The sequence below is a fragment of the Lissotriton vulgaris genome, chromosome 1_1 (assembly GCF_964263255.1).
Source record: "Lissotriton vulgaris chromosome 1_1, aLisVul1.2, whole genome shotgun sequence".
Taxonomy (NCBI): Eukaryota; Metazoa; Chordata; class Amphibia; order Caudata; family Salamandridae; genus Lissotriton; species Lissotriton vulgaris.
This window is the reverse complement of record NC_141685.1, coordinates 305,737,462-305,764,296: the sequence shown is the minus strand read 5'-3', so window position 1 is coordinate 305,764,296 and position 26,835 is coordinate 305,737,462. Positions and strand designations below refer to the sequence as shown.

General features: G+C 48.5%; 1 protein-coding gene across 1 annotated transcript in view; it reads right to left on the bottom strand.

Moving 5' to 3' along the window:
* LURAP1 (leucine rich adaptor protein 1) overlaps window positions 1–23,189 on the bottom strand; it is a 129,334-nt gene extending 106,145 nt beyond the window's left edge. Inside the window, exon 1 of the mRNA XM_086952342.1 lies at window positions 22,101–23,189. Coding sequence (XP_086808468.1) covers window positions 22,101–22,319 — 219 coding nt within the window. The 5' untranslated portion in view covers window positions 22,320–23,189. The remainder of the gene's footprint in view (window positions 1–22,100) is intronic.
* Between the last annotated feature and the right edge of the window lie 3,646 nt (window positions 23,190–26,835).

The window sequence follows — 26,835 nt, the reverse complement described above, 5'->3', positions numbered from 1 at the left end:
TGGAGAAGGAGCTCCCTTCTGTTCTGCTTTTCTTGATCAGAGGAACCGTTGCAAGGGAGAGCTGGGCCGAGCGGAGAGAGCACTGGGGAGCGTGAAACACAAGGCGGTGGTTCAAATTGGCGGGTCCGGTGCTGTGGAGGGCCTTGTGTGCATGGGTGAGAAGCTTGTAGGTGATTCTCTTCTCGACGGGGAGCCAGTGTAGGTTCCGTAGGTGTTGGTTAATGTGACTGTGGCGTGGTAGGTTGAGGAGAATTCTGGGGGCGGCATTCTAGAGTTTGTGGGTGAGGTTCTTGTTGATCCCGGCGTAGAGTACGTTGCCGTAGTCCAGTCTGCTACTGATGAGGGTGTGTGTGACACTTTTCCTGTGCTCGAGGGGGGATGCTGCAACTGCTCGGGCTAGAGCACATCACCACCCTACTAACAGTGTCTGTGTTGCTGGGTGCACCTAGATCCAAAAGGGTCTCTCCTGAAATATTCACCCCTTATCCGACATTGGCGACAAGGCGGGCCCCCACTGCGAGTCGAAGCCGCTGTAGAGTGCCTGATTTTACATCATCACCCCAGCAGAAGTCATAGCTCTGTTAGCCATTGCTGGCCCTGCACACCAGAGCAAGGAGCCCAGAGAGACGAGTGGGCACCCTTGGCTTTGTAGAGCTGCCCGAAAGAACAGACGGTGCCTGATTGCGGGCCGCTCCCAGCTCCACAGCTCGCATTGTGGTGACGCACCAGGCGCACACTCGAGCTCCAGGTTGCGAGTTGTAGACAGGCAGAGTCCCCTGGGGGGTCAGACATATGGCATGCAGTCGGCAGCCCATGTTGGCAGCGGAAAGAAGCCAGCTAAAGTACTGTCACTCGTGGAGGGGTGAAGAGTACCAGATTAGAGCCCAGAAGAGTCCAATTGTGGGGAATAAAAGATTGAGAAAGGAACTACTTCAAAACCAAGGAGAGTTCTGGTGTGGGGGTCAAAGAGAAGCTTGTGTATTCACCAATACTGGGTCACAGTGTGGTGGAGCTGAACCACGTGATGTATACAAACAACGAGCAAGCAAGCAGTTAGCACCAAGGTCCTCCACTGGCATAAGCTTGCAGTAAGTGACTAACACATTCCCCAATCACAGGTTTATCGCTATTTAGTCAACAGACCCTGCAAAGGCTGTACTGCAGTCGGGTAATTGGTTTGGATGATTGTAGCATCATTTTTGCACCACCCGTGAGACAGACGGCTGTTAACAGGTCAAAGATGTTACACATGTGAGGTGAGGCCCTGTATGATTTATTTGAGAACACACCTAACACTGGGGCTGACGATGGGTGCCACTCGTCCATCCTCTGCAATCTCATCTTGAGGCAGCCTGGAAACAAGTTGGATGATACGTGATACTTGCCCGCTCTCACAAAATGGCTGACAGTAGGGAAAATGAAGGATACCCTTGCCCAAAGTTCAATGGTGCCCACAACGACACATGCTGTAAAAGTGAAGGCGGAGTAAGTTGAGGCAATACAGTGGCCTCCGGTGAGACCCAGCAGGACCTCCTATACGAAACCTGGTGAGAAGGGGTGTGGAAAAACTGCGGAACTGTACACCATCCACCAAGGGGGTGCCTAGCACAAGGAAAGCAATGCCTCAAGTGCGGCCACCTAAATCACTTTGGAAAAGTGTGCCACAGCTCCGTTGCAGCGCCGGGGGCGAGCACAAAAGGACGGCAAAGCGCTAACATTAGACAGTTGTCGATGGAGGAGAAGGCTAAACGCCAAGGAACAGCACCAACACTAGCTGACAGGAGGAGGAAGACAGAGGCCCCTCACAGTCCGGCTTCCGAGCCAATCACAGCACCGAGACCGCCCTCATCGCCGCCACCGATGACATCCGAGCCCTGATGGACAACGGAGAAACAGCAGCCCTCATCCTCCTAGACCTCTCCGCGGCATTCGACACTGTCTGCCACCGCACCCTAGTACAGCGCCTCAGCAACGTCGGAATCCAGGACAAGGCGCTGGAGTGGATCATCTCCTTCCTCGACGGAAGAACACAGAGAGTCCGCCTACCACCGTACAAGTCAGAGGCCACCGAAGTCATCTGCGGCGTCCCTCAAGGATCCTCTCTGAGCCCCACCCTCTTCAACGTCTACATGAGCCCCCTCGCGGCCATCGCACGCCAGCACAACCTCAACATAATCTCCTACGCCGACGACACCCAGCTGATCCTCTCCCTGACCAACGACCCCGCCGCCGCCAGAGCCAACCTGCACGAAGGGATGAAAGAGGTAGCCGAGTGGATGACGACCAGCCGCCTGAAACTGAACTCGGACAAGACGGAGGTCCTCATCCTGGGCTCCTCACCCTCCGCCTGGGACGACTCCTGGTGGCCTCCCGCCCTGGGCACCGCACCCAAACCGACAGACCATGCACGCAACCTGGGCTTCATCCTGGACTCCTCCCTCTCCATGGCCAGGCAAGTCAACAACGTCTCCTCGGCGTGCTTCAACATCCTACGCATGCTACGGAAGATCTTCTGGTGGATCCCCACCGAGACCCGGAAGACCGTCACCCAGGCCCTCGTCACCAGCCGACTGGACTACGGCAACGCCCTCTACGCCGGTACCACCGCCAAGCTCCAGAAGAGACTCCAGCGGATCCAGAACGCCTCAGCCAGACTCATCCTCGACATCCCACGAACCAGCCACATCTCCGGACATCTGAGAGACCTTCACTGGCTCCCCGTCAACAAAAGAATCACCTTCCGCCTCCTCACCCACGCACACAAAGCCCTACACGACCAAGGCCCGAGCTACCTCAACAGCCGAGTCAACTTCTACGCTCCCAAACGCCACCTCCGATCAGCCAACCACGCCCTCGCCGCCGTCCCCCGCATCCGAAGAGCGACGACAGGAGGAAGGTCCTTCTCCTACCTGGCCGCCAAGACCTGGAACTCCCTCCCGACCGACCTGCGCCTGACCCAAGACCACCTCTCCTTCAGGAAGAAGCTGAAGACCTGGCTGTTCGAGCAGTAGCGGCACCCCCCCCCACCCCCAGCGCCTTGAGACCCTACGGGTATGTAGCGCGCTCTATAAATGTCATTGATTGATTGATTGATTGATTGATGAGGGGTTCACCATATACTTCAAGTGGCCCAACAATCAGAACATGAGGCCTCTGCCCATGTGCCAGGTGGGGCCTCCGTGAATGTAATCGATGAAGGGCAGTTCCTGAAACTAGATCCCCAGCCAGAAATATTCCCAGCACTGTCCAAAATATACACCTATGGAGGCATCGACCACATCCCACTACAAGGAGTCATCGAAGTAGAGGTGTCCCAAGGAGGCACCAAGTTGTGGGCCAAGTTCCATATGACTAAAGGCGGCACTGGCATGCTCTTGGGTTGTCACAGGGAGGAGGTCCTCGGCCTGTTGTTCTTTCTGAAACAGATCCAGCAGTCCCATTTGGAAGACATTCTTGCAGACTTCCCAGAGATGTTCAATGGGCTTAAGTGCTTGAAAGTCAAGCTCCACATTGATGAGACCGTCTGCCCTGTGGTGTTGCGTGACAGATGGGTGTCTTTTCATCTTCGACCATTGGTAGTTAAAGAAATGGAACAGTTGGAACAGGTAGGGGTAATAGAAAAAGCGACAGAGCTCACCCCCTGGGTATCGCCTTGGTCATTGCCCCCAAACAGCATAGGGCATATTACCCTGACCATTGACAAAATTGTAGCCAACCTGAATGGGACCCAATGGTTTTCTAAAATCGACCTTAATTCTGGATGCCATCAATTGATGCTGGAAAAGTCCTACCGCTACATAACAACCTTTTCCACTCACGTAGGACTGCAAAATGTTCAAGTGGCCCGGTTTTGCTGTCTCTACATCAGCAGAGGTGTTCCAGTATGTAATACAAGAAGACCTGTCAGGACTGGTGGGCATCACCAATGTGGGTGAGGGTATACTAATATGACAACAAGGACTGACCTTCAGCGACAGAAATTCGCATTTTACACAAACAAAGTGGATTTTTTAGGATACAAGTTCTTGAAAGAAGGGCTCCAAACCAACCCCGAAAAGATTGAAGCAATCTGGATGTGCCCCGAAATCAATCTGAAGTTCGTAGTTTCCTGGGAATGGCCAACTACTACAGGCGGTTTATACTGAATCAGGCCACTCCTTCAGACCATCTTCCGAAAAGATGTTCATTGGGAATGGGATAGCAAAAAAGGCAGGCCTTCAAGAGATCAAGAATGCTCTATTCCATGATGCACTCATGGCAAACTGCAGCCCAATGCACCTGACAGAACTGATTGTTGATGCTAGTCTTCTGGGGCTATGAGCAGTGCCGCTGCAAAAGAAGAAGAGAGGGGAATGGGTTCCTGTAGTGTATACAAGCAGAGCCCACAGCAGTGGAGGCCAGATATGCCCAAATATAAAGAGAGGTGTTGGCCTTTCGGTGGTTGTGCAGCTATTTTCACCTCTACCTATGTGGTCAAAAGTTTAAATTGGTTATAGATCACAAACCACTGGTACCTCTCTTTGTGGGCACAGCTCGAAATGGAATCCCGAGGATCGAGATGTGGGCTGTCAAGCTCCAGCAGTACTCCTTCAAAGTCACATACCGACCAGGGGTAAATAATCCTGCTGATTATTTATCGCACCATCCTTTGGCCTCTGATTTCAGTACCCAGATAGAAGATGACCCCAGAACTGAGGGGTTCATACGAATGGTCATGGAGATGTTGTTTTCCTGTGCACTGTCCTTGGAGGAAATTGTGAAAGCAACTAAGTTCGACGCAGGCCTTGCGAGAGTCAAGGAAGCGATGCGAGGACATTAATGGAAGAATTTCCTTGATGGCATTTGCGGGTCGAGAGATGAGGAGCAAGATACCAGGGGCCAGATGTAGGTAGCCCAATACCGGTCGGAAACGGCCGAAAACATCGATTTTCGGCCTCCTCACAAGCAGGGAATTGTCTGTGGCTCCTGTGATCATGGAAGCCTCCAGTGCAACACCCTGGCCTTCCATAGGCATGGACTTTGGAAGCTTCCCAGCCCACCGACTCATATCAGTAGTAACGGAGAGTCACTCCAAGTTCCCAGTTGTGAAACTTGTCAAATCCACCTCGTTTGAATATGTGAGACCAGCTCTAGACTGGATCTTTGCATTGCTGGGGTTGCCCAATGAAGTCAAAACAGACAACGGTCCCCCGTTTCAGGGCCAAGAATTTAAGGACCACCTACCTAACCTCAATATCCGACACCTGAGATTCACTCCTAAATGGCCCGAGCAAATGGCGAAGTGGAAAGGTTTATGAGAACGCTTAACAAAGCACTCAGGATTGGAGTGGAAAAAGGAGAAGATTTTGAAGGCTGTCTACATCAATTCCTGAGGGTCTGTCACCAAACTCCACACAGCACAACAGGATGTGTGCCGAGTGACCTTTTGATGAAGCGTTCTGGGTGGGATGTGCTACCAGCAGGTGCCTAGTGGAAACCAGCAGGTTTTGTTTTAACGGCTACACAAGAGAAGAGACAACAATGAAAAGGCGAGCAGATGCTTGAAGGCTATAGAACCCCGCATCCAAGTAGAAGATAGAGTCATCATTTGAGATTGCCACCCAAGGTGGAAATATCACACACCTTTTGAGAGAGGAACTTGGGAAGTCACCAGAGTACGAGGCACCGCGATAACACCCAAGAGAGGAAACATGGACGTTTTGAGAAACGTATCATGGTTTAAGAAAATTGCAGAGGGGGACTCTGGTGTAATGGAGGAGGGTGTTGCAGATGATGATGTTGCCATTGAGAATGGAGGGAAGATACCGCAACCAAATATGGTTAACACCCCTGTCACCAGGGAAGGGAGACGGCTCAGCGACCTTGTCCTCCAAAGATAACCCGCGTGGTCATCCGTATAAGCGGAGAGACAATCACTGGCCCAGCCAGAGGCAGAGATTATGTGTGCTGAACACCAAGCCATGGTATTTAATGCATACTGTGTTATTTTATTAATATTATTTTTATTAACCCCTTGGGCGCGGCCGCGATTCTGCGGGTGCGGTCATGACGGCCGGGAGCCGTCATCAGCACACGAGCACCGTGTGCCATGACGGCTCCCGGCCGTCATCAGCATGGAAGGGGTTAAAGGTTATAAAGGAATGTAGTGAGCCACCCGGCAGCTACTATATATTGTATTCCACATCCATTCCATGGGCTGGGCGCAGCCCGAGGGTTTCGATACAGGGTGCTGCAACCGCTCGGGGTTGAGCTCGTCACCGCCCTACTAACAGTGTCTGTGTTGCTGCATGCACGTAGGCCCAAGATGGACTTTTACTGAAATATTCACTCCTGATCTGACAGGCGGGTCTGTGGACTGACGGATGCTTCCGGTGCAGGGAATGCAAGAAGCACTGCAGTAAGGAAATGCAGTGGATGCAAAATGCTTTGAAGGTGACGCAGCAGTTGAGCGGAAGCCAAGCATCTTCCGCGTCCAGGAGATGGAATTCTGTAGATTCTTGCCAACAGTCTGTGGCTTTCACGCCTACCCAGAAAGAGGAAATGTGTTGAAGTGGTACTCAGAGGCAAAGGGAGTTGGCACAGAGATAGGGGTGTGCTGCGACTTCCAGCAGTCGGCAACAGAGTCTGAAGTAGACCCAGGAGTGCATGATCCATGTCGGATTTTGTAGAGACCACCAAAAAGAGAGAGAGGGGTCCTCCTATACCAAAGGAACAGGACACCAAAATAACTTCAAGTCAGAACAACAATTTCCCTTTGGAAATTGTTGTTCTGATTTGAAGATTTTCTAGAGAGCCACGGTGTAAACGAGGCCCATTTAGATTCATTGTATATCTAGTTAACTTAAGTGGAAATCCAGAAAATATGGCATGGATCTGGGTCTACTTTTGACACCCTCCTCTACAGGATAAGTCCAAAGGCCCTTCACTGGTAATGACGGTCTTTGACCACCCGGCCGGTGGGCAGCCATGAGGGCCCCTTTTCCTTGCCCACCGTGGGGCTGCGTCACACTGGCCAGGCCACTGCAGATATGGCTGGTTTCAGCTTTTATGTTTTTTTTGCTGCTCTCTTTTAGCTTTTTTGTTTTGTTTTATCTCTGGGCGAGTTCGATTTTTAATCTTGATGCTGGCAATAAACTGGAGCACTCCAGTGGGAAATCTCAATTGTTTTACACTCCCTAGAAACAGCTGAGGGGCGGAGACAAAGAACGCAGCTGTTTGTGGGTAGCCAAACTTGCAATTAAGTTTGCTTTCGTGTCCAAACCCAGAACATTTGGTGCAAGACAACTCTGCCTTCGAGGGCCTCGTGGAGACGAGCTGCCCCCGCATGTTCGCACACTGACAGCTTATGCATCTGCCGCCCACCTGCTCTGGTATCCATTTCGTTGTCCTCGGTGACGTGTTTGAAGCTGGTACTCCTGTCCTCAGCAACCAACCAGTCCTCACGCCACGCAGGTCTGCTGCGCGTGCAATGGACGTCAGACGCCCGGGGATCAGGTTTACCTTGATGTGCAGCGCTGTGACCCTATATAAACACGGACTTACGTTATAAACATGGCTTACGGTTTCATGGTGTTTTAAAAAATCCCGTCTGTATTTATATGATTTATTTTCTGTTTATCTTTTAGGCACGGATCCGTATTTATTGTAGCGTCCTTTGACAAAATATACTCCTGTTCAGTATATTTCCACATTTATTTAACCGATAAATGTGTATTAACACTTAGACTTCTGTTGGGATTTTAGCTGCAAAAGCAGCCATGTGTAATACATGAACGCATTCGTTATAATATTAGCATTACGATGGAAATGTGCACATCTGCATCTATTTAAGAAAATTCGCATTTTAAACTCCCCGTGATTTCAATTTGCATAGATAGCTATTGGCATCGCAGTCATGGCCGACAGCCAAGACAGTGACTCGAAGGCAGACGTACCTCCTGTAGTCTTCCGTTTTTAAAAATGAATACAGATAGGTCAAAATATTGTTTCTGCCTGCATTTAAATGAAAGAATAAAAAAAACTGAAAAGAGGGAGGCTTACACTGCTCCCTCTTCAACTCTACATTGTAGCGCTGTCAATTATGTCCTTAGTCGATGCAGTCCTACTTCTATGTTTATGAAAAGTCCGGTTTTTTTCAATCAAAATCTGGCCACCCTATTGTGTCCTAATCATGAACTCCTCCTTCTAAATTGCTGGAGGGCATAGCACGAAACTGCAAGCAGTGCTCAAAATACAGGGGATCCATCGGGATCCAGAACTGGCAGTTATTACATAGCCAGATCTGGGATCTTGCGAGCTCCGGTGAAATGCGCGGCCTTTGTCCTGGCCAGCACCAGGGCACATGTCCTAAAAAAAAAGAAGAAGTGGGGGGACTGACCTGGTTTGGCTGTATGACAGTGAAATCATGGTGTGCAATATCACAGCAAGCAATATCATGGCGCGCAACATCATGGCGCACAACATCACAGCACATGACATCACAGATGGAATCACAGGAATTGACATCATAGAAAGGGGCATCCCAAGCCAAGACTACAGGAAGTGGCATCACAAGAAGTGACTTCAGATCTAAAGCCCTCACATATATGTTTAGCAGGACTATCATGTGTGCGTTTGAGCGCATTGCGAGGATAATAGCACAGTGAGCTATGGAAGATGATATGTGACTTCTACACCTTGCAATCCCCCAGTTTTTATGCAACACACCCTGTACATACATTTACAAACTTATATAATTTATTGTACATGCCATATGTACGTGTTGATGTGAAGCGCTCTGACACCCTGCATTGGGATGAGTTGGGCTATACAAGAAAAAACAAGCATTGGAAATGCAATAGGTCTCGCATTAGGAAAGTTTGAGCGATTGTTATTGTAAATGACACTTTTTTATTTATGTGTTGGTTTTGAAAATAGCAAAATTAATAGCTTTGTCAGTTACAATGTCAATAGTTTTAACTTTCGCAAATGTGACACCTATAGCATTTGTAATGCAATGTGTGTTGTATTTAGGTGACTTAGATGTATTGATATTACAAATAACAATGGCTTTTATTTTTGTGGATGTGGTGGTGGATGTGGCGGTGGATGTGGCGGTGGATGTGGTGGTGGATGTGGTGGTGGATGTGGTGGTGATGGTGGATGTGGTGGTGGTGGATGTGGTGGTGGATGTGGTGGTGGTGAATGCGGTGGTGGTGGTGGTGGATGGGGTGATGGATGTAGTGGTGGTGGGTGTGGTGATGGATGTAGTGGTGGTGGGTGTGGTGGATCTGGTGGCGGTGGATGTGGCGGTGGATGTGGTGGTGATGGTGGATGTGGTGGTGGTGGATGTGGTGGTGGTGGATGCGGTGGTGGTGGTGGTGGATGGGGTGATGGATGTAGTGGTGGTGGGTGTGGTGATGGATGTAGTGGTGGTGGGTGTGGTGGATCTGGTGGCGGTGGATGTGGCGGTGGATGTGGCGGTGGATGTGGCGGTGGATGTGGCAGTGGATGTGATGGTGGATGTGGTGGTGGATGTGGAGTTGATGGTGGATGTGGTGGTGGTGGATGTGGTGGTGGATGTGGTGATGGTGGATGCGGTGGTGGTGGTGGTGGATGGGGTGGTGGATGTTATGTGACAGTAGCGGGGGTGGGGGGTGAACGCTGTGGTAGAGATGCTACTGCCTCCGGGAGTTGTGATAAGGCTGCCAGCTGCAAGGCCGTGGTACAGGCTCCAACCTGGCAGTGACAAGGCGCCCCCATAAGTGGCACACAGATAGCCTTGTAATCATGACTTAAAAATAACCCTTTTCCATACACATTATTATAAATACTACAATTACCTGCATCCAACAGCACAGTCAAACACTGCCATCAGGAGCACTATATGGCGTAAGAACACACTAGTCAAATAACCTTTTTCTTAAGCTCATCCTGCAGGTGTAGGCTTCTAATAACAGCAGTGCACAGGTTTACACCTCACACTGTCAGTTGTAGTGGGCTCCGATCTAAAGTAGAGTTCCCGATTTCCTGAAAACCGGCGCTGGTACATCACAATGGAGGTTACCCACCAAAGGAATGAAGTTTCATATTCAAGCAGGAGAAATGAGCCTAATTTACATTGTTCAATATTCCTTCTGGTAGACTCGATAAAAGACCCGGAGAGCCACGGAACATGTATGACTGGGGTGTATTGTTTTTCCAAGTAATACATGACTTGGTGTCTCTGAATGTGAGGGAGAGAGTGGGGAGGAGAGTAGGAGGAGGAGGGGGAGGAGAGCAGGGGCCTGGAGTGCGGCTGAGGAAAGTGACGAAATGCGACACGGCAGGCAGGGGAGGGGGCGGAGCGGGGGTGTGGGAGGAGTGCGCCTGAGGGGGCTGAGGGAAGTGACGAAATGCGAAATGCGAAATGCAACAACATTATTCTCCCCCAATGCTGGCTATCTAGACATGACATAATTCAATGCCCCGTTCAAACTTTTACAGAGCATGAGTGGTAACAGAGGACAATTGCACTGAAGGTATGCGCTGAAGGACAACGGTATGTGTTCCAGGAGGTTCATTGGTCTTATGCATTTCAGCTAGTCAGTCCTCCCTCTAATCACCCTGTTTTGTGGTGAAGCGAGCGCTCTAAGCCCTATGTATAATCATTATGCACTGTGAAGGTGTCAGCATTTTCAATCACACTTGTTCCTTGGTAATTGTAGTTCCTTAAACCCTCTGTACACAGTGTGTTGTGTGAGATGGTGTACACAGGGTGGGTTTTGGAGTTTTGACTATCACCACATTTGCACCGTGCTTATTCCTGCAACATCTTGGTAAGCCCTTAATCAAATGGAAGCAAAGCTAATAGGTCATTTGAAAATTACCTCTTTGTCAGTGATCTTGCGTGTTAAGCTTCTGGTGTCTCTGAATGTGAGGGAGAGAGTGGGGAGGAGAGTAGGAGGAGGAGGGGGGAGGAGAGCAGGGGCCTGGAGTGCGGCTGAGGGAAGTGACGAAATGCGACACGGCAGGCAGGGGAGGGGGCGGAGCGGGGGTGTGGGAGGAGTGCGCCTGAGGGAAAATCCATGCAAGGCAGGCGGCTGTGGGCATGTGCACGCGCTTTCAAGCTCAATGCGCATGCGCATTGAGCTTGAATTTCACGGGCACTGCAAGGAATCGCCACGATTCCTTGCAAGTTAGTTAAAGAGTGTTTAAGCCCCCATAGTCTCGCAAGCTCGATGCGCATGCGCATCGACAGGCGAGACCTAAAAAGGTACTAACATTAAAACAACGCCTCCTCAGGGGAAGAAAGCTCAAAATAAATTCAATTTGCTTTGTGTAAATACTGGGAAAGACCAACACATCACCTATTCTTACAGTGCATGCATATCTCCTAAACAGGGACTGAACAAAGTGAAAAGCTGCCTCTCTGAAGTATATGTGAAGTGCTAACAAGGTGTGAGCCTTTGTTTCCACTCCGCTTCATTTGCATCAGGTGTGAGGCTCCTGACTGCTCCCAGCTAAGAGACTCAAACAAAGGGAGGCCTGATGACCCCTCAAATTTGGCCTTTGTTATGAGCCCACAGGAATCTTAAATAAGAAAGCCCTGTCCGGCCGGCACCTTGCTGCAGATGGAAAGCAGACAACATGCAGGCGCTGCTGAAAGTGTCCTGGGGTTTGGAAATTACACCGGGACGAGTTCAGCACATTATTCAGTGGGGCACACATTCTTGGCAAGGTGGACAGCGTTCACCTTGTGAAAAAAGTGGGTGGACGGGGTCCACCCGCGCGTAACCCGACTCGTGCCCGGAGTAGCGCAACACTTTGTGTGCTTTGCATTCAGATCGCCAACGTACAGCAGGTAAGGGAAACCTTTTAATATCAGTTTCAGGTAGGCCCAAAAGAAACTAATCAATTATAGAGTCATCAGCACTCCTTCTCAGGGGCGGCTCCCCCGATAGAGCGGAGGAGCGTCACCCCACTTAAAATCCTCCCCAAAACCCCAGAGATGAAAAATAAAATGGTCATTATCATTTTATTTTTGAACCCCCATCACGAACAAAGCGTCAGGACGGGTGCCGGGGGCGGGGCCATAGCTGAGTGACAGCAGCAGAGAGGAGGGTGGGCTGTGTATGCACTGTTTAAAGTGTGCATGTCTTTTGTGACATTTATTGGTCCACTTCGTGTGGGCATCTGCCTTGTCCATCCGAGAATCCCATAATTAAAGAAGACCGCATAGAGGTGAGACTATGTAGGGACGAAGAAAACTCTTGCCGCAGTGATGCAAATTTGGAAATGTCTTAGCCAAAGTTTTTAGCCAAAACAAAGTTTTCTCCCCGCACTTGCACACCTGGATATTTATCAAGCCACAGGAGGTGGACGCAGATTACCTATGTGGTTTGGCAGAACAGGTAGCCAACAGAGAAGGGCTTTGCGGGATGGAGAGTATGTAGGGGTATGGATCCATAGGGATGCTTTACGTGGGGGAAAGAGAAACGAAGAGTGGATCTTGCAAAGGAGAGTGACTGGTGGGGATGAAGCCAGGTGTCAATGGTGCAGCAGCATCCCTGGTCGTGGCTCTAAGTTCAGGGGATTGAGGTGTCCAATGCACACAATAGCTGTTTTTTGCTGCCAATCCAAGGGGACCATTTCCCCTTCTTTCCCTAGGGCCCATGGTTTCTTTGCAACGCTAATGGCTGAAACAACCTGTTTTTAGGATTTTTGCTCTTGGCACAGCTAAGGTAGTTTCCAAATTCTAGCTTTGCAGACCTTAGGTAAGACCCAGCTAGAATTTACCAGCACAAATGAAGCGCTCAGGGGTCGACGCAGTAAACGGAAACCCTTGTGCATCACCATTCACTGGGTCAGACCTCCTGTTTCTGAATTTTTTTGGGTTAGAACCAGGCAGTTGGTGGTCCAGTGTCCCCAAAGGGCTTTTCAAAACAATTTGCCCCCTTAATTGTCTGGAATTATTTGCATTTTACCTTACTTATAAAAGAGCTAATACTTCGCCCAGCACACTTATACCTACGGTTCGGCTAGAGTTAGTATATTTGGGATTAATATTTACTTACGGTACTCTTAGAAATCTATGGTAGTAATTAATTTCCGGGGGCAACCAACCCCAATATTTACTCTCAGGTATAAAAAAAAAATGGTAGAAATGTGCATGTACGCATTTTTTCCTCCCCACGGAAAAGCACTGTACTGTGTAGGGAAGTCTTGTAATCCAGAGCCATAAAAAAATTGAAGATGGGAATTTTTCAGGCATTTTGCGTGTTATACGTACTTACTTAGGTTTTTTTAGTAATAAAGTCATGATAGTAATAGGATTGCTTTGTGGATGCTCCCCATGGTGTCAGTGGCCACCTTACTTCTCATCTGTCTGGAGGGCCCATGCTCCCACCTTTAAAGCAACGCCCGGCTGCGATCCCCACATCTTTAACACAGGAGTGCAAAATTTGCAAAATTCTGCAAATTCTGCATCGCGAGCCAGGATCTGGGAATTGTGACTGTAAATTCCACGTTTCATGGTCCTGCATAGGACAGCAAAACAATTTGTGAGAACCCAGTCTTTTAAGACCCTCAATTAGAGGGCTCCACACATCCAGAGGTAATACCACATGTGCCAATAAAGCCGTCTCGCTCAGGAGGTATAGATTTATCCCAAGATTACACCCTTGTGCTAACAATGTCACTGCCAGTTCTTTTGCATTTATGTGTGGGATGATGCGAAGGACAAACTTTAAACCCACCTACAAAGGCTGCCTTAATCCAAGGTCTGCAGGTTTCTCGGTGGATATCTACTGTAGCACCTCCTGCCCTGTACTCTCTGACGGTAGTTTATGGGTGCAGGTCTTTCAGCAGGCAGACCGTTAGCAATTGACAAAAACTTCTCCAGAGGAGGGTATTTACAACCCTGGACTAGAGCAAAACACAGTGGGAGCCAGAGGGCTTCAAAGTCACAATCAACCAGAGGTTGTGCGGCAGAAGCAGGCATGGGTAAATCACACGCGTCTCTACCACGCTGCCCCAACAACGAATGCGTCTTAACAGCGCATTCCCTTACCACTGATTTTGTGGTAATGGCATGATTAGTAAAGAGATATGCGTGGTAAAGATCACACCCCAGCCCAAAAAAAAACATCCCTAGGTACTAAAAACAACCCAGATCCACCCTTGAGCCCTAATACTGCCCCCAGTCCTGAGCCCTAAAACTCAAAAACTTACCCCCACTTCCTAAACCCTTTCGCCAACCCAGTACCTCCGCCCTTAGCCCTAAAACTGCCCCCAGCCCTGAAAAAGGTCCCATACCTGCCTTAAAACTGACCCAACGTCCTAAAAAAGACTCTGGTTCCAGCCCTCCCACCCTGAGCCATTAAAACTGGCCCCCACCCCTGAAAACTATCCTGACCCACTCCTGCCCGGAGCCCCAAAATTTGTTCCTATGTCCAATACACAATCCAACCCCTATCCCCCAAGCCCTAAAAACTATCCCACCCCAAAAAAAGACCCCTACAAAACCCAGCCCCAGCCCACTTACCAGACCGCGTCCTCTCTACCTCTACTTGTGCCCGCCCATCCGTGTATCTAGACTGCGTGCTGCCTGAACCAAGCATATGAGTGGTTAAGGCAAGCGTGGTTTCGCTGGCACTTGTGTCTAAGCCTACGTTGTGAAACCCAACCAGAATTTGTCATCTTGACTCATCCTCAACCTCCCACACAGAACTCACATTTCAACTACGTTACCAAAGGAGGACGAGCCTTCTCTAGCTCCATACTCACTCTCTGGAACAAACTGCCGAGACACCTCCATGCGGAAAGCCGCCTCCTACCCTTCAGGAAACAATTAAAAACCATCTTGTTCACAGATGCCTGGACACAATCGCCCTGCTAATTTACCTGGCACTCCCGCCTTCTTCTTACAGCGCTTAGAGACCTTCCGGTATTAAGCACTTAATAAATACAAATTAACATAACATAACATGACACCACACCACGGGGAGCTCCACTGGCTCCCGATACACAAACGCACTCAATTCAAACTCCACACAAACACATTCAAAACTATATACAACTTAGGCCCCACCTACCTGCACAGTCGCATCTCCTTCCACCAACCACTGAGACACCTCCACTCCGCGGGGCTCCTGCTAGCACACATCCCATGCACACACAGCACCAGATCAGGAGGATGCGCGTTCTCTTACATCGCTGCTAAAGGGTGGAGCGGCCTGCCACTCCACCCCAGAGCCGCCTCCTCTCTTCCTGAATTCCACAAGAAGCTGAAGACCTGGCTTTTCAATTAACCAACCTTTCATAGACAGGGCTAGACCCACACGACCGCTCAGCGCCAGGAGACCCTCGCGGGTGATAGCGCACTTTACATTTATACATAACATAACTGCCTGGTGGTGATAACAAGCTGACTTTAGTGCAAGGAAACAGCCTTTTTCAGTTGACTCCAGTACTCTCAGAGAGTGTGCATGCTTCTGAGCAATTTCCAGAGGGGGGGAGGGGGGGGTGAACTCAAAAAAAGTCCGGGAATGATACTCACCATGTCTGGTGTTCAGCAGAGACCTATCTTCCAGCAGCCTGTAGGGGCCCCCTGGCTGGTACTTCCATTAATCCATGACATCTCCGGTCTCAGATACCTTGATGTGGCTCGAAGAGAACCCCGACATCTGTGTTTAGCAGCAGCCGTTTGGAAACTCAAGCAATGGGATGCAAACAGGCAAGCCGGTGACGAGGCATTCTGGGGCAGAGTGTTGTTATCACCTTTGGAAATAAGGAGGGTTCCTGGACTAACCAGGGTAGTCCATGTACACAGGGCTTTAAGTGGGCCGGGTCTCACCGGTACTGAGCACCGGCAGTGTTTTTTTTAAGGGGCTTCGAAACGGGTGTCTATCGGGCGCTGTTTTGTGCCTGCTGTCACTGCAGTCCGTTTTCTTCCAGACTAGTGACAGCAGGCACATCGATCAGGGCCGGACTGAGAACCAAAACCGGCCCTGGCAAAGTGCTCGGTCGTATCCCCCCCACCCACGGGGTGTTGGGGGTACTGCCAAGCTCTTTGCCAGGGCCTGTTTTCGGCCGATATTGTTACAGGGACGATTTTGCAGCTATGCTGCAAAAACGGCCTTGTAACAAAAACGGCCCCCCTGGGACCCAAAACCGGCCCGACCCGTGCGGTGCACCGGGGGATTGCCCGGTGCCCGCTACGGCCAGTCCGGGCCTGACATCGATGTGCGCGTGCTTACACTGCTCATTTCTAACTAGTGGAGAAGTAAGACGTCATGCCAGGTGAGCGTTGCAGGGGAAGGGAAATCCTTTAAAGAGAGTCATTTTCTCTCTGGATTTCCCTTCTCTTTTTGAAACTCAGGAGCAGCAACATTGTCATGGCGTCACTGGGGCTTTAAGTGGAAGCTCTTTCAATATTACATACAAGCCATAGTTGCTGCTTATTTATCTTATGCAACTAACAACCATTGACAAAGCCAATAGTCCTGACTTGTTGTAGGTATGATGTTACTTGTTGTATCAAGTATCTGGATGCAATGACAGAAACAGCAAAATACAAGTCGGACGGCACACTATGCTAAGCACAGATTATTAGCTTTTGTGTTCTTAAGCCACGCCCTTAATTACAGCGGCCACGCCCCTCAGGGGAGACCCCCCAGTTTTTTCATCTCACTTAAAGCCCTGCATGTACAGCATTCTGCAAACCTGAAGCACCAAAGTGATGTGTAGGACTGTGGGCGGCTCACGTGCCACCATGTACAATTAATGAGGGTGACGACCATTTGGTTCCCAACCAAGCGAGCCAGTCATGAGCGAGTGCACAGACATCACCCAGCCCTGGGGGGAGCTTAGGCCGCAGAGAGGTGGAAGCTTCCTCCTAGGTTCTGTTCCCAGTCTGCAACATATGAAGAAGTTGACTGACAGTGGTGTATGGCCAAGAAAGTCCAGGGAAGTAAACTCAGGGTCTGAGCTGTGGGCACACCAGCAGCTCACCCACTGGCTCTCACGTGCAGAATGTGCCTGTGCAGAAGGAGGAGAGGTGGAGCTGTGCACACGCACATTGTGTTTTAAAGGCGGGGTATCAGTTCTACCTATAGTCAGGACCACTGGAATTATGCGGCCGGAGAGAACCAAATTATGCGGCAGAGCTGACTAAATAATGCAGCAAGAACAGGAAAATTATGCACCAAAAAGAGCCACATTTTGTGATAGTATTACTTCATTATTTTGTCTTTTTTATACATGCTGGGAACAGTCTAGTTACAGATTTCAACCTGTTACCGCCAATTTTTGGCACAAATACAGCAATAAGTAGTTGAGAGATAACCAGTAAACCTTCGCGAAGGGCTGGCTTTCCACTACATGGGACAATGTTGGCATGCGTTTAGTAACTTTTGATCCATGTGATTTACAATTTGTTCGTGGTTAACATTTCGCAGATTGTAGCGCAGATGGTGGATTATGTGGCACACGCGTCAAATCCATACTTAAGCTTAAAACGGCACAGCATCATAATTCCAGTGGCCCTGCCTACAGTGAGGGCGCTGCACATCTGCAACATCAGCATCAGGCATAATGAGGTCAAAGGGTTCTATCGCTCCTCTTCAACAGATGGCTGAGCCTGACAGACATCAGTCATCCAGTGCTGGGGGGAGGTGAGGCCTTGCACCAAAGTGCCTCTTCTGCTGCAACCCCTGCGCCCTTCGCTTCAGACCTTAGCCAGGCAGCTCCCTTTGGCTATGGCGATGCTGAGCCTGCCTGGGGTTCCAGGTCAGAGGGAGAAGCCATGCAAATCAGCACTGGGTTTGCACGAGGGCCCTGTGATGATGCGGCCATGGATTGTTTTATGTGGCATCTATGACTATATAGGGTAAACCAACATTTGCATGTGTTTGCCATTCTGTAACCACATGGATTTGTCATTCCTGAGTGGCCAACCCTGGCAATATGGCGGCCACGTCTGCCATGGCCTGACCAGTCCTATCACCTGGAAACCATCCCAGGCACATGCTCAGCATCCCCGGCAGGTGCTACGCATCCCAGGCATGTGTTCCCCATCCCTGATATATGGTGGCCCCCCTTGGCATTCAATGGGGGGTGAGGGGCATTAAAGGCTGGCTGTGTTTGTCCAACTGGGACTTGGTGAAAATGACAAACACATATTTGGTGTTCTAAAAAATAGAAAGGAAAGATGTTAAAGCTAAATTATGACATTTCCCAAGAATGACATGCTAATGTTTAATGGAAAATATGTTAATTTCCTTAAAACGAGAAGCTGCTGTTTCAGGAAGAGGGAGTTATAATAAAATGACAACCTGACGTCGACCCAAAAATCATGCTGACTTCGGGGTGCTTCTTGCTGAAGTTGTTGCATCCTTTTCCTGGGGTCATCAACAGCGGCAGGCCTCAGCCTTAGGTTTTAAATAGCAGCGGCATATACATATAACCCACGTTAGACCAACCTCAGAGGCCATCATAAATGAGAGGGGCACTGGGGGTGGGGGTTCAATAAATTCAGAGTTACCCAAATGGGGTGACAGGTGCGCACGTGGAACCAAGGGCATAAGTGTGAGGTGTGAAGGGCAGAATGAAAGAAGGTGTGATCACCTCACAGATCACAGGAAAGGCCCCTTGAATGTACCCTGTTCATTTCTGCAGATCACATCTCCAAAAAACTAAATATTGAAGGCAATCACGGTCTACATCAGAAATCCTACAGACAAACATGTATACTATATTCCGAAAAGGAGAAGATGGGGACATAACTCCAACTAGGAACAGCTACCACTGACTTGCCCAATGGCACCCCTCAAACTGTCCTTGCTAATCATAGTCAAAGGGGGTCACAAAGAAAGCAACAGGAACAGAAAGTGGGTACTTGAAAGAGCTGTTTATTTTCTGTCATTTCCACAGCATACCTTGCCCAGACCCCAGCAGCAAGCAGGAAGCTCTAGTGGAGCTAAGGGTCATTGGGGATCCAAGGGTACACAAAGTCAGCTGTAACCATCCAGTGACATATATAAATTTAAATAAAACGAATAGACATTAGTGTTGAAACTAAGCATGGGGGAATTTTGTGAATTCGCGGATTTGCGAATTCGCGATCTGCAGGATTTTTTTTCGCGTGTTTGCAGGGCGATTTGCGAGTTCGCGGGGCACTTTGCGTGTTCGCGGGGTTTTTTTTGTGCGAGACCGCTCATTGTTGTGCCCTTCTGCCCACTGCCCCACTCGTTTTTGAGCCATTCTGCCCTCTGCCCCACTCGTTTTTGTGCCATTCTGCCCTCTGCCCCACTCGTTGTTGTGCCATTCTCCCCTCTGCCCTACTCGTTGTTGTGCCCTTCTGCCCTCTGCCCCACTTGTTGTTGTGCCCTTCTGCCCTCTGCCCCTCTCCTGTTTTATTTTAGAATGGCACCAGCAAGCTGCCAGCGCCATTCTAAAATAGTTACTAAGTTAGCTTCATCAGGAAGCACTAATAGATAAAATAAAGCAGGTGCTCAAATTCAGTTAAACTCGAGCACATGCTTCTATTAGTGCTTCCTGTTGAAGCTAACTTAGTAACTATTTGAGAATGGCGCTGGCAGCTTGCCGGCGCCATTCTAAAATAGTTACAAGCTTGATGCTTGAACTTTTGCCCCCCGGATCCGTTCCGCTCGCGGATTCGCGGATTTTCGGCAAATTCGCTGGAGTTTGCGGATTGAGAATTTGCCGAAAATACGCAAAATCCGCGAGCGGAACGGATTCTGCGCCCATGCTTAGTTGAAACAGGGCTTTCGTGACAGAGATGTTTGCAACTGAAATTGGATTTTAAAGGTTAGGCCCTAGAAGACACATTCCACAGCTGTATAACTTACAGCCCACACAGCTGGATGTTTCTCAGGTTGACGGGGATGTACAGAATGCTTGGTGGAACTAGAAACTGTTATGGGGGAAGCTTGACCCAGTCCAGGACAATTTTTAAATGTAGACCCATTTGATAATGTATTTTTATGTAGCAATTCATACCATGCCTATGGCTTTTCTAAGCACTGTAAAGCACAGATGTTACTATTACCAGTGTATAGGTCTCCATTTCCTCTGAAGCTATATAGAACTCCTCGATGGAAAATACTTACCAGACCAGAAATTTTGAAAAAGGGTATGATCTCTCTCTTGCCTCACTTATTGTTTTTATCTGCAGCTATTACATTGTCACCAGTGCTTTAAATGGAAACATAGAAGTGCAGGAACTCACTATTGCGAGTATGTTATTATTGCAGAGAAATGCTGGTACTTTCCCATGAAATGTTTTGCAGCAGGGCTGAGGTGTGCAGGCCCTCTCTCTTTCGAATTAAAGAAGTGCAGGTACTCATTACCGGACAGTACCTGCCCATTCCAAGCATTGATTGTCGCCCATCAGCAAGAGGGGGTGGTCTTTCACAAGTAAGAAGCTGACATCCAGTGGCATTCCCACTTGAATGACAACAGTCAGGAAGACGGAGGCTCCTTGACTGGTCATGACGTAGGCACAAGGTCACGGATGAAAGTCACCTGGCCAGCCCCGGATGATTGATCTCTGGAGTGAAAAGTACTCTGGACAAACAGATGCCTTAATGGTTTGGTGTGGGGGCTGGGAACAGGACTCTCAGGGGTTAATTTGTAAAAAAAATAAGTGCCGGCGCTGTTGTAAGGAGGCAGCTTGCACAAGCCCATTTTTTTCCTGTATGAGCCGCCTAAAACAGAACCAACCACTAACTGTGAAAGTGGGGAGAGGATGTGGCATAATGACCAGACCTGCTACCTTCGGAGCTGGGGAAACAGGTTCAGGTCTCGGCGTTCGGCTCCACATCCTGTGATTCTAGGCAAATCACTTAATCACTAAGTGCCCACCATAAATGAATGTCTCCTTAACTGGTGCTCATGAAAAGCGCCGGTGTTGATGATTAAGTGCCGGAAACCACAGGCTCAAATTAAGCACAGCTCCCAACAGAATATATATATATTAACCGAAATGCATCTGAATTAGACCGTTGCTGCAGCCAAGTTGTTTGAAAAGGACAAGTGTATGCATGTATGTATGTATATATGTATAGATATAAATGTATGTATATATATATTTAAAATATCACAACACAAAGGTGGGCTTTTACTTTCAACAACTATAACTCTTCACTTCATGTGAACTTATATATTTTCTTTTTAAAAACCCTGCCTGCATTTAATCGGAACTTGTTTCCCAGTTGTGGCGGTCGTTGCTTAAGTAAGCATGCACTTACGCTCCTAGAGAGTGCAGTAAATAACAATTTCCTTTTTTAGTTATTGCATCACTGGAGATAATGTTAGAAACAGGAATATTATGCATGGACTTGCGCACACGTTTGTGTTTCACTGCACTCAACGTGTGCCAACTACATCACACTTGTGAGTCCCAATCAGGGCGCATAGTGTCTGTGATTGTTGAACACATTTGAGAACTGCCTGACTTGGGATGTCAAAGTCGAGTTTAAAAGGGCCCTGGCATCAGACTGTGACATAACTGAGAACTTTGCTTAAAATCCTTGAAGCTAAAAAGTGGGTGTCCCTCGTTCAAATCTACATAAGAGCCTCGGTGTATGAATGTCGGGAGATATGTAAAAAGGAGACGGGTCAGAAAAAGATTGACCTTGCAGTACGTTGGTAGTAATAAGAGTGCATCATTTTATACCTGATATTACAGTGGAGGACATTGTCCTGTACCATTACTAGGGAGCGGACAAGCGGCCACACGTCCGGTGTCACACCGTCTGCCACTCCTGATGTTTTAGCCAACATTTTACAAGCTGAGATCTAAGCACCCCTTCTTAAGTTATAAACAACGAAATTGCATGTCCCAGAATGCAATGTGCTGTTGGCTGGCGGCATAGCACGCGACACGAGTGTCACTTGGCAGACACACCTTTTGCAGCTGGCTTACCGTTTAAAAGACATTTATGGGGCAGTTTTAGCTGGGGCTTTTTAAAGGAAATCTACATAAGTTTAGGAGCAGAGCCTCCAGAACTCCAATCTTTCTGCCCAGGCAGCTGGGCTGGAAATGCCGAGGGGCAGGTGTACATTGTATAGACACATGGACAGGTGAGTGTGTTGCACACTCGTGGTCGCACACTCACCAGCTCAAGCTTCAGCGCCTTGATCTTCTCGCCCAGCCCCTGGCTCCCCGGCAGCGGGGCCCCCCGAGCTCTGCTCTCCGCTGGCCCGGCGGGGCTGTCCCCCAGCAGCTGCGCAGGGTCCTCGCGCAGCCACCGTAGCAGCCCCTCGGGGGTCTTTCTCCCCACCTTACTCTCCAGTGACTCCAGGTCCGGCAGGGTCTCACTCCAGACCCCCTCCATGGTGCGCCCCAGGCTGGGACGGGCCGAACCGCTCAGCCAACTATCCAGGAAAATGAACGCGAAGTATTTATAAAGCGCTCCTTGAGGCCACTTGCAGCTTCAGAGCGCTCCCAAGCGCATCGGATACAGGAACCAACGAAACAGTGTTGCCAGGATCACACAGCGCAGCAAAACGTAGAAGCCAGGATTAGACCTCGGGTCTCTCTAATCCACAGACCGCTGGCACTGGGGTGGGTGCATGCCAGGTCACTTTCTCGGGTGGACCGGCACATCTCCTCCTCAGGGGTGGTCTGCGCTCCTTGAAGATTCCGCTGCGAGGGCTCCGACCTCCTGCACATACACCACAAGAAACAGCAGCGCATGCAGAAAACACAGGGCATACGACCGTCCCGGCCAGAAGAAAATCCAGTGATGGCCTTACATCGGAAATATTCCAGCGCTTCCCTGCAGTGAAAGGGTTAGCCCCGCAGATATTACCCACAGGGGCCGCGGTGTCCACCTCCCAGCTGCTGGGTCAGCAAGTCTGGGCGCTTAGGCACAGCTGCCCTTTAAACCGCAGCCGGTGCCTTCCAGTGCAGACCCGCGCCCTGCAGCCGGGGCTTCTCCCGGGGAGGGAGGATCGACCTTTTCTCCTTGAAGTCAGCTGAGGGAGCCTGCAGTGGTCCAGGGTCGGAGCCCCCGTCCGCCTCTGCAGTCCAAGGCACTGGCAGGGAGTCGCCCCTCTCTCTGTCCCCTGCATGCAGTGATGCGCTCCGGGCGGTGGTGGTAATCCTGTTTGTGTGTGTTTGCCTGTTTGTTTGCTGCCGGGATCTGAGCTGTGTGATCTGCTGCCCGTCCCTCCTCCTCTTCTTCAGATCTGGGTCCACCTGCATGAATGAAAACACTGCAGAGAAACAAATTGCTGTGACCCGCTCTTACCGTACTCTCCCTACTCGAAGGAACGCCGATTCGCCCTTACCTCACAGTCTCTAGTAGAAGCGCAAACTAAATGTATATGTGTCCTCTAAAAACGAAATATGCCCAAGCCACAACAAACATACATTCGCTGTAGGTTTGATACTATTTCTCCCAAAAATCTTGGGGTCTAGGGATATTCTTGGGGAACTGTGACAGCCACAGAGTACCGGCGGCACTCCCATGGCTAAACGCTGAAGAATTAGTTCCTGTTCGAGGTGCATGTTTACACATGCAGAAATACTTAAAAATGTACATTTGCAATTTAAAAGTGTTTATTTTTCTTACAATACAGGTGAACGTGTTTACCATAGGAGAATCCCCTTCCACTAGCTCCTGTCAGTTTTGGGGGAATCTTCCCGCCCTATTACAGACTTGGAAAGGGGTAATCCTAACACGCATGGGGTCAGAGATTCACTCAAGCCCTTGAGAGGAGTTAATCTCTGACCACATCTAAGGATAGGACTGTGCCTTGAAAACGTTTGCGAGTAGCCACTTATTCACACATTGGTTTTCAAGAAATTTTCGTAATAGAACGGCGACTCCTGGCCTCTCTGAGGAGATTTTTTTACATTGAAAAGTTCCCCAAATTCATGCAAATTTACAAGCACTTCCACTTGCAAATTCATGTTTTGTAAATACCAAATATGAATTTAGATTTGTAAATTAGGTCATTTGCACCTCTAAATTCACTTTGCATCCTCATGGCATTACACATTTGACTAAATGATTTTTGATTTTAATTGCCCTTTTAATTTTAGTTTGCCTTTTCGGCAGGGTCACCTTGGATTTTTTTTCCCCTTTGTGCTGAACCCCATTTTTGCTGGCTATAGAAGTCTCTGCACTTTACCCGCGGTAACTAGAAGGTGAAGTACTTCAACTCCTCCTTTCAATATGTTGAAATTGATCTACACCTAATTGGCATACTTAATTTACCTATAAGCAGTGCTTCAAATTGGCCGGTGCTCACAGGTACTGAGTACCGGCACTTGTTATTTTTTATCACTCTGGGTAACGGCAATTCTCTGCTGCTGAGGAGAGTACCGGTACTCAGGAAAGGTTAGGAGCACTGGCTGCTAGTGGTGGTAGCCTGTCTCTTTGGCAGCCAACGCACTTCTGTAGCCCTGCGCTGAGCCCTCACTGAACTATTTAGTGTGGGCTCATTTGTATGATATCAGGGTGTACACCATCATGCTGTGTTGTAAGGAATTGAGGCAGCCCAGTGACAGCACAATAAAGAAAGCCATGGGAGGTAACAAGGCTAAAATGGCTTTAATCCCACCTGATTCTTTGTTGTGAGTGTCTGCTTATGTTTGTCAATTTACCTGCTTGCCTGTGCATGGTTTGTGGGAGAGAGAAAAGCAAGAGAAATATTACAACACAAGGAATTGTTAAAATATCACTGTGTTTGGCTTTCGTTTTGTATAATGCGTTAACCTGTTTTGTTTATAGAAACACATTTCTCATGCGTTTTGGTATGTGCTGCAACTAGTATAGAAGTCAATAACATTACATTTGATTACTCTGAGGCAAATAATTTGAACATCAACTTGGAGAAAAACAAAACTATGACAATCAAAAATAATTCCAAGAACACACCTGTCTGGTTTTAGAGCAAGACCCGCATAGACGCAGTAAAAGAATATAAATATTTGGGGGTGATCATTGACAAAGGGGGCATTTGGCTGCCCAAAGGGACACACTCAAAAAGAAGGGAACAGCCCTAGCAACTTCATTGAGAAACCTTAACTCCAAACTGAGGGGCCCCTCACTTGCCCCACTGGTCGAAGTAATACGGGCAAAACTCCTGCCTACAATAGCCCCCCCGGAGCAAGGCACAGAGGGGAAGGGACTCCAAAATCTTGGATGGTGTGGTTGCAAAAGTGTACAGAATAATCTTTGGTCTTCCAACAAGAGTCTCTCCAGCACAGATTAGGCTTGAGTTTGGTGTTCAAAAACAGACCCTTGCAAGACAAGGTGCAACAGATATTTTTTGGGACAAAGTAAGAAAATCAAAACCAGGAACCCTAAATTGGCATTTGTGGTTAAAACTACAGCAGAAAAAAACTTCACCAGCAACAAAATACCTACTAGCAAGCCTAACCACCCGGCGCCTCCTCGAGCTTTGGGAAACATCCATAAGCCACTGCCTTCTCAAAAAAATAACAAAGAAAACAGTAAAGAGCCAATCCTGGATCGAAAAAAAGGCAGCCCTATCCAGAAGATCGTACGGCTGGATGATCCTGAGCTCCTATACCTCTCCTGCTGCTCAAAAATACCTAGCCCTAGGGTTTGCCAAATCCATTACAATACAATTCCTGAAGTACCGACTTGGCCTGCTACCATGCATAAAGCACTATCCACATTGGCTAAAAAAGCTATCTGATTCTATCTGTCGCCTGTGCGGCACAGCGCAAGAGGATACGCTGCATCTACTCTGTACGTGCATGCCACAAAATCAAGTTGCCGACCACTAGTCGCTTACTTTGGAAGGAACAACATTATAGTCATTAAGAACTGAGTTGGATGCTGCTAAACATATATTTTGTACAGATTTTACAGATTTTTAGCAAATTGTTTTATACTATGTTTTTAAAATTGTAACTTATACATGGAATGTCATAAGATACTTTGTAGCAATGGTTTTAAGTAACTATGCTAAATTAAATACTTACTTACTTATAGAAGTCAATAAGCATTGGCATGCCTTTAGCCCGCCCCTAGGCCCACCCTCTCACCCCATTTAAACAAGCACCTGCACTATTTTTCCCTCCTTTACCCTACTGCCTATAAGTCCCTAGTGCCTAGTACATGGTAGCAAGGTGAACCCGGGGCCTGTAACTTAAACGCAACAAGTGGACGGCAGTTGTGCCATTCACTACAATAAAAACGCAAACCTCATACCAGGACCAACACCAGTACCATGACTGTGCATTCTTTAACTTCAAATTTGACAGGTCAAAATAACCTCTACTGACAGGCCCAAGACACCCCTTTTAACTATTCATGCCTCCCGAAATAAACCTTACTGTGAATGGTATTTAAACGTAGGATATGTAAAGGTTAATGTTAAACATATTCTTAAATTGAATAGCATCTCAAAGCTATTTGCATAATAGCAAGGTTGGCTGTGGAAAGGGAAAGCACTAAGATACAATATTATGACTAGGAAAGACTTACAATTTTAATTTTTGAAATATTTATACAAGCCCAATTCACAGGGGAAGTCAAATTTGTAATAACTCTTTTTGAAAGATGAGTTTTAAAAAGTCAGATCTGGTGCCTGCGCTGCTCGCATTGCCTCATTGCCTTATATCGTTGTACTGCTGGCTTGCTCTGTCGCATTGAAATAGATCTGGTGCCTGCGCTGCTCGCATTGCCTCTTAAGTCGCATTTGCCATTGTGCTGCTCGCTTTGATCTGCCTCATTTATATCGCATTGCCTCTCTAGCATTACTTATCATTGTGGTAATAGCCCGTTTTGCCTTTAGAGTGTGTAGCCTGATTGTGCCAGTGCCTCTGCCCGCAGCGTAACGCCTGTCTGTGCCCCAACCTGTTCCGGT